Below are 15,295 nucleotides of genomic sequence, written 5' to 3'. Positions count from 1 at the left end.
CGCGGTTTCCCGGGCGACGCGCGGCCCCGGCGCCGCCATGGCGAGCGTGCACGAGAGCCTGTACTTCAACCCGATGCTGACGAACGGCGTCGTGCACGCGAACGTGTTCGGCGTCCGCGACTGGGTCACCCCGCACAAGATGGCCCTGCTCGTGCTGCTCAGCGAGCTGGGCCGCGCCGGCGCGCAGCTCGGCCTGCTGGAGCGGCGGCGGCTCAACCGGCTGCTGCTGCCGCTGCTGCAGGTCGGGGCCGGGGCCCGGGCTCGGGCAGGGCCGGGGGGAAGGGTGGCCGCGTTGTGTCGCGGCCTGTCGCGACATGTCGCTGTCGTCCGCAGGGTCCGGATATGGCGCTGTCGCGGCTGCGCAAGGCCATCGAGGAGTGCTGCCCGCACCTGGCCCGCTCCGTCCACATCAGGTGCGGGGGCCGTGCGGGCGGGCGGGGGAAGCGCCGCCGAGGGAGCGCTCTGCGCTCCTCGTGCCCGCTCTGAGCGCGGGGGGTGCTCCGGGAGGCGGCAGTGGCTCGTTCCAAAAGCGTTCCCTTGGGCCAAAACGCTGCTGCCGTCGCTTGCATACGCGTCATAACTAAATTCTGAACGGCGCCAACATCGAAGTCATCAGATTTAAAGTTTCTGTGGGACAGAAGATCTGTTGTCATGTCGGATAACTCACTAAACAGCAACGGTTCCAAAAATGCAAGCAGTGCAAAAAAATTTTAAATTGTAACATTTTTTAGAATTCGAAAATAAAAAGAGAAAAAAAAACGGATCCTATTTGTTTTAGGAATAACCATCTCATCTAATTATTCTCTTAATAAAGACCTAATTAAAAATAAAAAAACCCCAAACATCATTATTATTATTATTATTATTATTATTATTTTACTTACCACTATTTAATATGATCTTATTTATCTCAGTATGAAAACCACCTGGGGTCCAAGAAATTAGTTTTTACCTGTTTGTGTTTACTCATTTATCCAGGAAGCAGGGGATATTTGATGTCTATATTAACACCCTAAAACATGTCATTTTTCCTCTGTTGTCCATATTAATACCGTAAAAAATGACATTTTCTTCCCCTTTTTAGGTTAAAACTTATGGCAGAAGGAGAACTGAAAGACATGGAACAATTTTTTGATGATCTTTCAGATTCATTCTCGGGGACAGAGCCAGAAGTTCATAAAACAAGTGTAGTGGGTAAATAATTGTTATCCATAAGCTGGTTTTGTTGTGTATCTGTCACTGATGTCATTCCCTCGGGACACAGCTTTGTTTTTCTGGGGAGGTGTCAAATTGCAGAATGTCATTTTGTCTTGCTAGGATGTTGCATATTAACTGATGGTTTTGCATATTATGAGGTTGTTACTGACTTTAACAATTTATCACTTCTCTTTAGTGAGATTTGCTGCTAAATTAAGACCAGATTTACACCCTGCAACACTGAGTTGTATCACTGAGATGCGACTCAGTAATTTCTATTTAATTTCTCATTCATTTCTGTTTAATGAGGAGCTAAATGAAGCTGCTGGCCATGATTTTGGTCTCCTGTCTGCAGCAGCACCTGACAGCCCGTGCTCACAGCAGGCATTTCCCTCTCCAGGTCTGTTCCTGCGCCACATGATCCTGGCATACAACAAACTTTCCTTCAGCCAGGTCTATAAACTTTACACAGCACTCCAGCAGTACTTCCAGAAGGATGAGAAAAAGGACGGAGCCGACGAGAATGAGATGGAGCTGACAAATCCAGAGGAGCTGGATGGGAAAATGGAGAAAGAAGAACTTGATGGGCCTTTAAGGTGATAAATTCCTGTTAAAGCCTTTTCCACCTCTTAAGAAAATTCATGTTTTATTTGTTTAAGCTCTCCTGCAGCCGGGCTGAGCTCTGTGGCCGCTCGTTTCCTTGGTGCCACCGTGTGGTAACGTCTGTCAGTGGCTCGGGAGGGTGGCACTGCCCCATCCTCATCCTCCCCATGGGAGCCACGGCCCAAAGGCACTTGCTGCCCACAATTTCCCGCTGCTGAGTGACTCCTCTGGTTGCCACGTGCTCAAACTGTTGGAGGGGTCACTTCTGCTTGCAGCAAGGAAAGATTGCTCAATAAGGAGAAGTTAAGCTGAATGGTTTTGTTTTGCTTTTCACCGTTCTCCAAATAAAAGAACTCGTGTTTATTTACCTCAAAAAGGAGAAGCAAATACTGAGAGTTTTCACCTGCTGAAGAGGTGCTCCGTTGTAAGAATGATCCTGAAAGTATCTGATGTGTCCATATATTTAAAATGTACTTTGTAAACTGTATTTGTGTAAACTTGTGCAGGAGTTGCTGCACTGTGAGTCAGACAGCAGCTTTTGGGGTCTGGCTGTGGGCTGGACATGCTGGATTTCCACAGAGTAAATGTCTTGCAGAACAGCTGTTTCCAGCAGTGATGGATGATGTGGCCAAAGTGCCAGTTCATCTCCTTGGGACTATCTTCAGAAGACAGAAAAACAAAGCAGAGCCATTTGAATATGTCAGCCCCAAATCTTCTCTCTGCTGTATTTCTTTAGGGTTTTTTAGGGTGTATTTAGGGTAATGTTGCTCTCAACTATAGTGTCTGCAGGTTGAAGCTAAATTCTGTGAAATCATTTGGATTGCTGACTTTGATGGAGTAGATTTGTTCTTTATTAAGTTTTCTCAGTGTTCTTTCATGCTCTGAGCTGTAATATCTCAGAAAACTTTATAAAGCAGAAGTGTGGGGTGTCTGATGAAATGTGTTTCTGTGTTGTGTTTCCTTGCCCCTGTTTCTAATCAGAGTGTTTCTTACCAGGGAAGAAGAGATAGCCTGCAGTGGGCCTCTTTCCCAGAAACAAGCAGAGTATTTTCTTTCTCAGCAGGTATGTTAATTCTCATTAAAGTGGAGGAAATGTTCCATAACATGAATTTCACCTTGAATTTTACCCACAGTGTCAGCTGAGATGTTTTCTCTGGTCTGGTAGAGGCTTGTTGATATCTTGCTTGTTGTTGCTCAGAGTGAGCACTTGGGGCTATGAGTGTTTTATCCAGACATGTCACCATATGCTGATATTTGGTTCTCAGAATGTCCTTCTGCTCTGCTTGCCTCACATTTCTGTGAAATGTGCAGTTTTGTTGATTATTCCAGCTGGTAAATAAAAAAGAGAACAGAAATACACATGGACAGTCAGCTGAATTACAGACAGTTGAATTACGTGAGTAATTCAAAAGTCAGTAATGCTAATTTTAGTAACTACATTTATGTGATTTTTTTTTTATTAATTGAACTGCTTGCAAAGCAAACTGGATTTATCAATTTGTTTTCCTGAGGGTTTTTGTTTTGTTTTGTTTTGGGTTGTTTTGTTTTGTTTTGTTTTGTTTTGTATGAGAAGATACGTGCAATTCCAGTGAGCAATGTGTGGCAATAGTTCTTCAGAGAGAAACTTAACCAGAATTCTTTAAGTGCCTTTAAACAGCCCTTTGAATAAAGTTTTATTTGACTTGGTCTCTGTGAGCTCTGGAAATTGAACACTATAATGTAGTATAGAACTGCCACTGTCATAATGGACGGAGCTGCTACAAAATCTTCTTTAATGTCCTCTCCAAGCAGATAACAACCTGGCAATCCTGCACCACAATATATTTTTATAACCCTCCTTATGGAGTTACCTATCTTACTTGTACTGTTCAATTTTTATTCCAGGCTTCTTTACTAAAGAATGATGAGACAAAGGCTCTTGCTCCAGCATCTTTACAAAAGGAATTGAACAACTTGTTAAAATTTAATCCAGACTTTGCTGAAGCAGTAAGTATCTTTTTCTTCATCCAGAATGGTTGTAAAAGGATTTCTTATCTCAAGGATAGGATTGTTTGGAAATAATTTATTCTCTATTGAAATATAAGTAGATGACAAAACTGTGAGCAAGTTGCATGTAAATGTTTAGTAATTCAGACTAAATCTCCTGAAGGTACGGGAACCTTAATTAAGCAAAATACTTCCCCTTCACACACAGATATAAACCTCTTAATTTTGGTGTGACTGACTGCATTCTTGTTCAATTAAATCTAAAACTTACATCTTTTACCCACACTTTCCTAAGTGATTTCAGGCCTCATGCTCCTGTAGTTTAAAAATCAGTATTAAGTATTAATCTGTTAATTTTGCTGGTAGCTGTTCACTTTGCTTCTGGTCCTTAATAGCAATTTATACTGAAAGCCACAGACAGGCCATGCTGAGGGGCCAGACCTATGGTGTGAGCTCTTGCTTTGTCCCTCAACAGCTTCTTCTTGAGCAACTTCCATCAGTTCAACTCCTTCCTGCCTTGCTTTCTGCCTCTTCCTCCCAGCAGCCCTGGGCTGAGCAGACAGGATTTTCCTTGCTGCTGTTTGGATGGGTGTCCTCGAAAGGGCTGCCACAACATAAAGGATTATCCTGCCCAGCTCTCAATGCCAAAAAGGAAATTCATCATTTTAGCATCTCCTTTCTATCTGCACCGCATTTTTGGAAGCAGTGCTGGTGTTTCTTAGTATCTTTTTGAGTGCAGACACTCCATTCCCAATCTCACATAAATACAGGGATTCTACCTCTGCAGAGAGCTCAGACTCTCTGGGATCATTCTGACAGCTGGATCTTGTAATTTTCACCATTTGGCAGGTCCTGTTAGGGCAGACAGCCAATATTGTCCATGAAATTATCCAATTTTATCCAGAAATTCTGCCCAGGTAGTATCAGCATTGCAACTTCTGATCAGTATTTCACAGTTACGTGTTTTGGACAGAAATACCTAGTAATTATAAACAAAAACTCCGGTTTAGTACCTGTACAATTACAGCTGATTTTGTTTCCCTTTCCAGCATTATTTAAGCTACTTAAACAGCCTCAGGGTGCAAGATGTCTTCAGTTCCACACACAGCCTCCTGCACTACTTCGACCGGCTGATCCTCACGGGGGCAGAGAGCAAAAGCAACGGGGACGAGGGCTACGGGCGGAGCCTGCGCTACGCCGCGCTCAACCTGGCGGCCCTGCACTGCCGCTTCGGCCACTAGTAAGGAGCTCACTCGCCCTGGGGCATCGCAAAGTGCTCACAAAGACACCTCCCCTTCCTTCTCAGAATCCCTGCAGGGGATTTCTCTCACTTGACAGCAGCTGTGGTTGGGTTGGGATCCTCTTAAAATCTTGGTTTGTTTGGGTTCGTTTTTGTTTTGGTGTTTATTTGGTTTCCATAATAACTGAGCCATCTAAGAGTTGACATTTGTCTGTGTCCTGGGTATTTTAAGTGTTGAATTACATTTCCATGACCTCAGAAGGGTCAGTGGGCATGAATGCCTATTTTCATCCATATTTTCAAGAAAGAGTGGATGGTTTTCTGCAAGTCAACATAGAGCTGATGATCTGGCAAAAGAATAATTAAACCGAAAAAAGCCATCCGAGCTTTTAAAATTTAAAACGCCATACGGGTTGGGATTTATTTTGTTGATAAAGCTGGCCTACCCATCTTCATTTATGGTTTGCATTTATTGATTGCTGCCTGGAGGCATGATGTGAAAGGACTGGAGAGGGGAAGGACACTGCAAAGTTGAGAGCAACAATTTCTACACAGGCAGATTCTAAATGTGGCCCCTGTTCAGACAATAACTTGGCACTGTGGCCTGTACAGGGTTTGAAAGCTCATGTAGGGGTTGCAGCTGCATTTTGGTTTGCAAATGCTGTCAGACTTACTGTCCTGAAAACCAGAATGCAGTGCTGAGTGCTGGGAGGAAAACACAGGCTGTTAAATCAGAGATCTGAGTGCAGTATGCATAATTCAGATCAATATTCCTCTGGATCAGGATGCTGTATCTTAAGCACTGTAGGAATACTAATTGTTCTTCCTCTCTCTGCTCATAGCCAGCAGGCTGAACTGGCACTTCAGGAAGCCATCAGGATTGCCCAGGAGTCCAACGACCACGTCTGCCTGCAGCACTGCCTGGTAAGAGCTCTGTCCAAATGAGCCTTGAGTTGTTCTGCTCAGGGAACTGCTGCAGAACTTCTCTCACAGCAGCATCTCCCCCAGAGCATTTGACTGCCCAGCAGTGGGGTGACATCACTGCTGGCACACAGGGCAACAAACTGCAGGATCATGGGATGTTTTGATGCAGCTCAGGGTTAATTTCTTAAGCAGGAATTGTTTTCCTGAGATCTCAGTATAGTAAGCTCAAAGCTGAGTCTTAGATGTTGTAAAAATAAGTATTTCAGAAGCTTCCTCCTTCCTTTCTGTTGAATTCTCAGAGTAACCAGCCACCTTTAGAGCAAGCAAAGTGGGAGGGAAGGGCTTAGATTTCTCTCTATTTTTTCCCCTGTAATTAACATTATGATGAGTTGACATCAATGGTATCAGAGGTGCTGCATTCCACAGTTCCCTGTATTTTGTGCATCACTGAACCTCCAGCGTTGGCTGGTGCCACACCAGCATCCCAGCCTAGATGCACTTCTGCTATGTTTTGTGCAGCATTTAGTAGAAGTTTCCTTAGAATCAATCCTCAAGTGGTTTGCATTTCCAGTGAGTTTTTGTGCATTCTGTAACAGCAAGCCAAGTTAAAAGTGCTGCAGCCATCAGTTATTTGCAATGAGATTTTGATCTTTTTCCTTGCTAGAGTTGGTTGTACATCCTGGAGCAGAAGATATTTGATAGCTGTGTTCTGCTGGAGCACTCTGTGAACAAATCCTTACATTTTGGATTGCCAGTGAGTCCATTTCATCAATCCTTAACTTTATTCTGGGACAAACCCATGTGGCGATGGGCATGTGTGTGATGAGAGTTTGGGGTTTTGTGGCTTGTCTGTTCAGAATATGTGACTGGATTTAAACAAACATGTTTTAACACTCCAAAATCTAGCTGTTTCTATGACTTTTATCCTTCATATTAACAAGCCAGAGTTCAGTTGCTTTAATGCCAGAGCATTATTGCAAGGCTCACTGGTTTTCCTTCTAACTTGTTTGATTTTCAGGCAGAAAAACTCTCTGTGGCTACTGGCCCAGGCACCATTTTGTTACAATCTGGTGCTCAGGGGAGGTTCTTAGGCTTCCCTGAATCTCAGTGCTGATGCCTCTGGCAGGGCATTGAACACATTTACTTGTACAGCTCTGTGAAATCTTGCAGGGCAGCCCGCCCCTTTGGTAGTTCGTGCCCTGGTAGATCGGTTGTCTGTTAATGTTTAGTTCTGTCTTCCCCAAATCTGCAATTCCTTTGTTAAGATAATTGTTCTAAAACAGACTAAACTGCTGTTGTTGGGAGACAGGAGCAGACATGGCCTCTGTGGGGAAGGGAAGGAAAGCAAAGGCTCTGTTTTCACAGCAGTTCTGGAGAAATCCAGGTACTGGTCCTGTCCTCCTCCATAAGACTTCTGTGTGGGGGAGTGGAAATTACCTTTCACATCCAACAAAATGACATTCACATATGTGTGGGTGTGCATAAGTGAGTATTTAAAGAAATGCCTGGAGCAGCGTTCCTTTGTCTGTGCTGTCTTTTTGGGATTCTTTTTTAGTAGTTTAGAACTCTGCTCCAGTGTAATTTGCAAGCCTGGGGCGCTCTGTTGTCTTCCAACGCTGTAGGTATGTTTTTTTTTCCTTCTTCCCAGTATCTTGCTTCCTTGGGAATACAGTCCCTGGTTCAGCAAAGAGCTTTTGCAGGAAAGGCTGCCAACAAACTAATGGATGCCTTAAAAGATTCTGATCTGTTGCATTGGAAGCACAGCCTGTCAGAGCTCATAGACATCAGCATAGCACAGAAAACAGCCATTTGGAGATTATACGGCCGCAGGTATTTGCTTTCTTTGGAACTCCTGGATTAGCTGCTGCACTTGTTAGCACATAATGCATTTATATAGGTGTAACAAGTGACTGTGTCTCTCCAGTGCACTAAAATAAAGCAATCAGACTGTAATTCAGTACAGGCTGAGTGCAATTATTTCCATTCTCTTGTGTTCCTTTAAAACTCATACTGATAGAGGTTCCATTTAGTAGTGGCAAATAGATCATAAATTGTTCCTGTGCCCCCACTTTCAGCATCTCTGTGCTTTGGCTGTGTGCAGCTTTCAGTCTGTAGTACTTGCTGTGCCTGCACAGTCCAGAGTCCCTGGACAGCAGTTATTTTACAAGTTTTCCTTCTCCCCAGGCCCCTGGCTTAACCAGACCATGTAGACTATTGTCATAACAAGACCATAGATTAAAAATGGTTGTCATTTGCTGCTTGAAAACTAAAAGATATTTCTCTTGCACAAGCACCATGGCACTTCAGCAAGCCCAGACCTTGCTGAGCATGAACAGTCTGGAGGCTGTGAACGTGGGCGTTCAGCAGAACAACACCGAGTCCTTCGCCGTGGTGTTGTGTCACCTGGCAGAGCTGCACGCCGAGCAGGTGAGCTCTAGGGCTACTTGCACAAAGTGCCATTTGCTGAGAGGAGTGTGGGTGTTACTGACAGAGGGTGCAAGACTTGACTGGTGGTTTTTCTGCCTTTAACGCCTGCTCTGGGGGCAGAGACAATGCAGGGTGTTTGCTTGGCAAATCCCTTCCCTTCCCTGAGGGTTGTGCTGAAAGGGAGGGGAGCAGGGCCTGCCCCGGTGCACTAATCAGTGTCCTTCTGTGTTCCAGGGGTACTTCGCAGCTGCTTCTGAAATACTGAAACACCTAAAGGAGAGATTCCCTCCCAACAGTCAGCATGCACAGGTAGAATACTTAGCATTCAGCCTGTAAGTTATGTAACTATTATACAGTAGGATCTAAGTCCCACTGCTCCTGAATTTTCCTCTGGATGCCTTGGGCTATACATTTTCTCATTTCCCTTGGCTCATCCTCATGGGAAGCTGTGCAGCTTGAGCTTTTTTACAAAAGCATGGAAAAGCTGCCTGTGTTGTTTTCAGACTGGTGAGACATTTCTCTCACCACAACCTCCTAAGATGAAGCTGTTCAAATAGAAATTTCATTAACAGAGGAAGAATATACATCTGCTTCATGAGCACAGAGAGCAATTAAATGCTCTGCATCGATTTGAAGCTTCAAAGTTCTGTTTAATTAGTGCTGCTTATTTTGATATATTACAATCCAGAAATAACTGAGATAATAGGCTAATAACCTGATTTTTGTGTGATTCTGGGAAACATCGCCACAGGAGTCTATAAGATAGTATTTACATTGAAGTGTTCAAGATCCCATTAGATATAGTGTGAGCCTTCTCTTTTCACTACAGAGTAAATCTACTTGTCTGCAAGTCTCAAATCATTAGTAATGATTTAAAAGAACCTTTTCACATAAAATGCAGTCAAGTAGCTGAGCTTCAATATTGAAACATTAATCCAGACCTGAGCATTTCTGTTGAGGACAGTAATTCAGTAAATCCAGTAATTGGACAGTGGAGTTAGTGCGTCTAGAGATAAATACCCCCAGGGGAAAAGAAAAAGTAAATTCTAATTTGGGATTAGAAAATGAGCAGGCACAACTTCTAAAACTTGTTTCGGGATGTTCTTTGTTTAGCTTTGGATGCTGTTTGATCAGAAAATACAGTTTGAGCGAGCCATGAACGATGGCAGATTCCATGTAGCAGATTCTCTTGTAGCAGGAATTACAGCACTTAATAGCATTGAAGGTGTATACAGGTAAGAAATCGTGGGTCTTCATGCACTTGCAGGTGTGTTCCATGAGGATAATGAAAAATTTAGCAAAATGATCACTGGCAGTCACAGTGCTTACATATTTTTCTCTTTCCAGAACTAGTTAAGGTCATGTTATCTAACCTATAGGGCTATTCCCTTAGAGCAGCTCCTGCAATAATAATTTGTAGTTGTTTCTCTGGGCATCTTAAGAACTGGAATAGCTGAAGTTGGTATTATTCTAGAGCTGTGAATCTGTCGTGGTAAGGTCTTCAAAATCTGCTATACTCAAACCTGAGCACAAAGCAGATTTTTATGTCAAATAGCTGGGGAGGGAGCACAGGCCTTGAGTGAATTCCTCTGTGGCCTGGTTTCTACATCTCCAAAATGGAACAATGTGATTTTTTTTTCACTCACCTTAATGGGGTCTTGTTCCTAAATGAGAATGACATGTTAAAAATAGTTACAGTTAAAACTTGGTATTTGGTGAGTATGAAAACCACCTTAGTGTTCAAAGAATTTCATGTCGATTTTCAATGAGGCAAAACACCTAAAAGCAGCCAGTGCCAGTCAGCCAGAAGAGCAGTATTCAAGCTGTGGGACCTGATGCTTGTCCTTCTGGAATTGGACTGATCATGAATTCCCTGATCTTTAAATATTCTGTTCAGTGTCTGATTCAGGGCGTTTGTACCCATCCCCTGCTGCTGTGCATTTGGTCCTGACTTCCCTGCTCTCCATTTTCCTGTTGCTCTGTATCCTTGTTAGCTCAGGCCAATTTTAGCTGCTTTACCTCATACCTGTTTTTCTCACAGATAATTACATATGTTGTCTAGCTTGCATGTCCTCCCACTTCTGCTGCCTGTTTGGCCTTTGGTTTTGGCAATCCCTGGTTTCTATCTAAAGCTGTTTTATGAGTTTGATCCTTTCTGCCTGGGAGTTGTCCAGTTGGCAGCAGGGAGATCTGTTTTTCCTCCTGTCTGTGTGTGCAGCATGTGTACACTTTGTCAGGGTGCCAGTCTGCAGTTACAAGAAACACAGGTCACAAAATAGAGACCTGTTTTACTGTGTTCTGAAGAGTAGAATTCTACATGAAATACAAAAATACAGTGATGTTTTCCTTCTACCACGACAGAAAAGCCATTGTATTGAAAGCCCAAAATCAAATGTCAGAGGCACACAAACTTCTGCAGAAATTGTTGATCCACTGCCAGAAAATCAAGAACACCGAGATGGTGATTAGGTAAGAATGTTTCATTTTCAAAGTATTAAAGCCACTTTGCGGTGATTAGAATCACCCATTTCAATTTGTCTGTGTTCAGACTTCACTAGTCTTCAGACTACCTGCTGTGATTCTGAGATTACAGAGTCATTTCAATTATTAATCACAGTATGGAGGAATCCTCAAAATATTGTGTCATTTAAACCTAGTTATTTTTAATATGTAGACTAAAAGGTGGTAAACTTAAAAGTTCCATGAAGATTCATGGAAGAAGGAAACACTGCATCTAAAATAAACAGGAAATGTGTGTGTGTGGTTTTACCTTGGTGTAAATCTTGAGAGAGCTACGGTGTTACTTCATCTTTTGTATGCCTGTGGCATCTCCTCTTAAGGGTGTAATTTAAATTTATTGTATGTGCAGCAGCGTAATTCATAATAATACCAATACCATTGTGGATGGAATAATTCCCTGGGAAACAAGTGGACATTTTTCATCCAGAGTAAAGGTTTGTAACAGCTTGTCCCTGTTTGGTCAGGGTGCTGCTGTCCATAGCAGAGCTGTACTGGAGATCCTCGTGTCACATCATCGCGCTGCCGGTGCTGCTCCAGGCTCTGGCCCTCGCTCGGGAGTACAGCCTGCAGTACTTGGCTTCTGAAACTGTGCTCAACTTGGCTTTCTCCCAGGTAGGTCTGATTTGTGTTTTCACAGGGCTGCAGGGCAGCATTTATTCTGGGAATCTGGGTGCTGCTTTTACTCCTGAGAGATTTAAGGACATAACCTTGTAGGAATTAAATTATTGATTGTGAAGAAGCAAACTCTGAATGTAAAAGCTTTCGAGGAAGTTAATAAAAGTTGAGTTTTGCATGTATGACTAAAATGTATAGTTATTGTATATAATTAAGCAGCATAAATTTCCCTGGTCTTAATGTCTTCAGTTATTTTTTTATGCTGGTATTTTGGCTTTCTAGCAGCACAGGTTGGCTTGTATATTAAAAATAATGCCGGTAATGAGTTCAGTTATATTGTTTATTCTGAGAGGTGTGGCTGTCAGCACTGCCTGAGTGGAGAAGCCTTTCCCAGTCATTTCAGAGAGTAGCTCATTTCTACTCACAAGTTTTGATTTAAAAGAAGATTGTGAGGAGAAAGTTGAAAAAAAAAAAAAAAAAAAAAAAAGGTGTGTGTTACATCATGTTATTAGAAACACACATGGCTTCTGTTGGTGTTCCCTGAAGAAGCTGCTCATATCAGTGGATTCCAATGTGAGACCAACAAGTATTTATTTATCTTTCAGCTGATCCTTGGCATTCCTGAACAAGCCCTGAATATCCTGCACATGGCAATAGAACCTGTCTTGGCCCACGGAGCCATGCTGGACAAAGGCTGTGCCATGTTCTTGGTGGCCAAATGTCAGGTGGCTTCTGCAGCTTCCTACACTCCAGAAAAGAAGATTGAAGGTAGTGTGAAGAGTAATTCTCTCTGAAACTGCTCAGAAGTGCAAACCAGTCTCTGTACTGGAGTCCTGCTACACCAGAGTGTGTTACCTGGTTATTGTACACAAAATTCATTTGGAATTAGTTGTTGCACAGATGTTTATAATGGAACATTGTTTATCTGCATACTTTCACAGACATATTTTGCAGCAAAGGCTGAATAATAGAAACTAGCTGAGAGACCATGTTGCTAAGACACAAATGGTTTTGAAAAGCTGAGAAATTTGTAATTGGCCTCCTTAGACTTGAGCTGCCTTGCTTGGAGTTGTTACTGTGATATTTTCTTAAATATGAATGTCCCCCATTTCCCCACAGCTTTGGAATCTGCTATCTCGAATCTAAATGAAGCCAAGACTTACTTTGCCAAAGTGGACTGCAAAGAGCAGCTCAGAGACGTTCTCTACTTCCAAGCCCGGCTGTTCCACACCCTCGGCAAGACCCAGGAAAGGAACAAATGTGCCATGTTGTTCCGTCAGCTGCACCAGGAGCTGCCAGCACACGGTGTCCCCTTAATCAATGCCTTCAAGTGATGCATTTAAAGATGAGATTTGTGTGATTTCCTGTTTTGGCTTTGTTTGTTTGTTTTCTTTTTTTTATGAACATCTTTTTATTGTATTCAGTCATCCGTGTTTCAGAATAACTGCCAATAAATCATGGTCTGCTCTTGAACAAACTTGTGTTTTGTAACACAAATGTCATTTTCCACCCATTTCACTTTTATTCTGTACTTGAAACGAAAAAATTAGTGGAGAAAAAAGAGAAAAGACCCTCTTGGCTGTGTTATAAACACACTGAGGGGAGCAGTGCAGTCACGAAGAAGTAGTGTTCTGTTCTTAGTAGTGACATTTCCCAAATCAATGCAGGCTTTATGAACACAGGGGTATAAAAAATAGTGGAAAATGTAGGCAAAGCTCCTTTGTGCTCTTTTTAAGTGGTATGGAAGGAGGAGTCTCATTTAAAACGTGTCCTTGCTTTTAACCTGTCTGCAGTTGCTGTTTACACTGCAGAAACAGATGGTGCTGGCAGAAGGGGAAAAACCAGGGTTCAGACAGAGAGGTGTAACAGTGCAAAGTCCTGGCACTGTTGTTTCATGTGTCCTTGTACAGAGTGGGGATGAGGAGCGTGAAGAGTGGGAAACAACAGCCCCAGCTCAGCTGAAATGTTGTTATTGTGTGTGTTCTCCCCTCAGCACTGTGTGTCATTCACCTGCTCTGCTTCTATGGGTGAATAAATGGAGATCACAACTGACTGAAGTATCTGGAGGGGCCAAGGAATCTCCAAGAAATCTGGAGAGGGACTTTGGACGAGGGCCTGGAGTGACAGGACATGGGGAATGGCTTCCCACTGGCAGAGGGCAGGGTTAGATGGGATATTGGGGAGAAATTCTCCCCTGGGAGGGTGGGGAGGGAGGCCCTGGCACAGGGTGCCCAGAGAAGCTGTGGTTGTTTCACCCCTGGAAGTGCCCAAGGCCAGATTGGACAGGGCTTGGAACAACCTGGGATAGTAGAAGGTGTCCCTGCCCATGGGTGGACTTTGAGATCCCTTCTATCCCAAACCATTCTATAACTGAGTATGTGATGTGCTGGCATTGACTGCCAGCAATAAGATCCTCATTTTGGAAGAAAATTTCATTTTGGCTGTAGTGTGGAATTTGAGGCCAGATGTGATTGCACTCCTGTGAGTGTAAACCTTCTGTGGGTGCCAGTCACCTGGTGACTATAGAAAAGCTGAGCATCATTAAACCCCAGGAGCTACCCTGCTTGGAAGCAGCAGATTTAACTGTGGCATTGCCAGACCAGACCTAAACCTGGTTCTGCTGGAGCTGGGCCAGGTAAGGAGGAAGAGAGAAGTACTAAGGTGTGGTTGAGAAAAGAATAGTCCGGTGTTAGTTAACACATTCCATTAATTAGTGCTGCATCGGGGCTGTTGGCAGATCATCAGGGCCTTGATTTTAAAAGGAGGTTTCCAACAGCAAAGGGGAGCCCGGCTTTGTGGAATGCTGGTGATAGTTCATTCTCTCTCTGCTGTATTTTAACCAGCATTGAGGAGTTTAATCCTTAAAATGTTCAGAGCACCTACTGTGTTCTGGTAAGTGCATAAACCTGATTTTTAGAGTGGCTTTCAAGATTCTGTTCAGAATACAGTGTTTATCGACAAATCTGGCATGGAGGAGCAAAGGTGGCTCTGCTCTGGGGAGCTCTACAGTGTCAAAGTGGTGCCCATAAACGAGCCTTGAAGTAAAATGAGGAAGGAGGTTTGGTCAGCTGTGGAATTTGCATCTGCTAAAGGCTGAAGCTGTTGCTTCATGAAAAGAAAACCGGGGGTGAGCTTGGTGCAGAAATGGTGCTGGATGGAAATAAAAACAAACCCCAAATACCGAACAAAGCAAGGGGTATGTTTGCCGAGGGCTGGTGTCAGCTGGGGTGTTAAAGGCCGTGCCCGTGAGCTCTGTCTCAGCGCTACAGAGCTGCAACTTGAGTGGGAACTCTTTGGTAGTGGCCTCTGTGGCATTTCCAAACAACTGTTTTCCAAACCTCCCCTTTAGGTGATGATTTGGGCAATCCCCCGCTCCGTGCGGGGGAACTGGCGCGGGTAACCCGGTTCGCCGCCAGCCGACCTGACGCTGGAAGCCCAGTGTTTGCACGGGGGCAGGGGGAGGAAGCGGCGCCGGGGGACGCCGCGGTTCGTGTCCCTCCGAGGCGGACGCGGGGAGCCCCAGCGGCAGCGGGACCGGCCGGGGCTCCGCGCTGCATCCCGCGGGGAGGTGACGCGGGGCCACGCGGCCCGGGGAGGAATAAAACACTGGGGAAAAAAATTGTAAATAAACAAAAGAACAAAACACACCGCAACAGCGGTTTACAGGGGGGAGGGCGGGCAGGATGCGGCTGCCCGGGGGGAAACCTGCCCTTCCCCGGGGCGGAGCGGGGCCTCCCTCTCTCCCTCCCTCCCTCCTTCCATCGCTCCCTCCCTCCTTCCCTC

The 15,295-nt window shown here is 44.2% G+C and overlaps 1 protein-coding gene across 1 annotated transcript; it reads left to right on the top strand.

Annotated features, from left to right (window-relative positions):
• Nucleotides 1-20: 20 nt before the first annotated feature.
• On the top strand, nucleotides 21-12,989 carry ANAPC5 (anaphase promoting complex subunit 5). The gene is made up of 17 exons (XM_053959759.1): nucleotides 21-241; nucleotides 334-413; nucleotides 1,085-1,194; nucleotides 1,598-1,793; nucleotides 2,797-2,863; nucleotides 3,685-3,786; nucleotides 4,836-5,026; nucleotides 5,869-5,950; nucleotides 6,615-6,704; nucleotides 7,599-7,780; nucleotides 8,242-8,377; nucleotides 8,612-8,686; nucleotides 9,491-9,612; nucleotides 10,739-10,846; nucleotides 11,362-11,509; nucleotides 12,118-12,280; nucleotides 12,632-12,989. The coding sequence occupies exons 1-17, from the start codon at nucleotides 38-40 to the stop codon at nucleotides 12,844-12,846; spliced, it is 2,271 nt and encodes a 756-aa protein (XP_053815734.1). The 5' UTR covers nucleotides 21-37; the 3' UTR covers nucleotides 12,847-12,989.
• Nucleotides 12,990-15,295: the final 2,306 nt, after the last annotated feature.

Source organism: Vidua chalybeata, chromosome 18 (assembly GCF_026979565.1).
Source record: "Vidua chalybeata isolate OUT-0048 chromosome 18, bVidCha1 merged haplotype, whole genome shotgun sequence".
Lineage (NCBI taxonomy): Eukaryota > Metazoa > Chordata > Aves > Passeriformes > Viduidae > Vidua > Vidua chalybeata.
The sequence above is the reverse complement of the archived record's forward strand: the minus strand, read 5'-3'. Positions and strand labels throughout refer to the sequence as shown.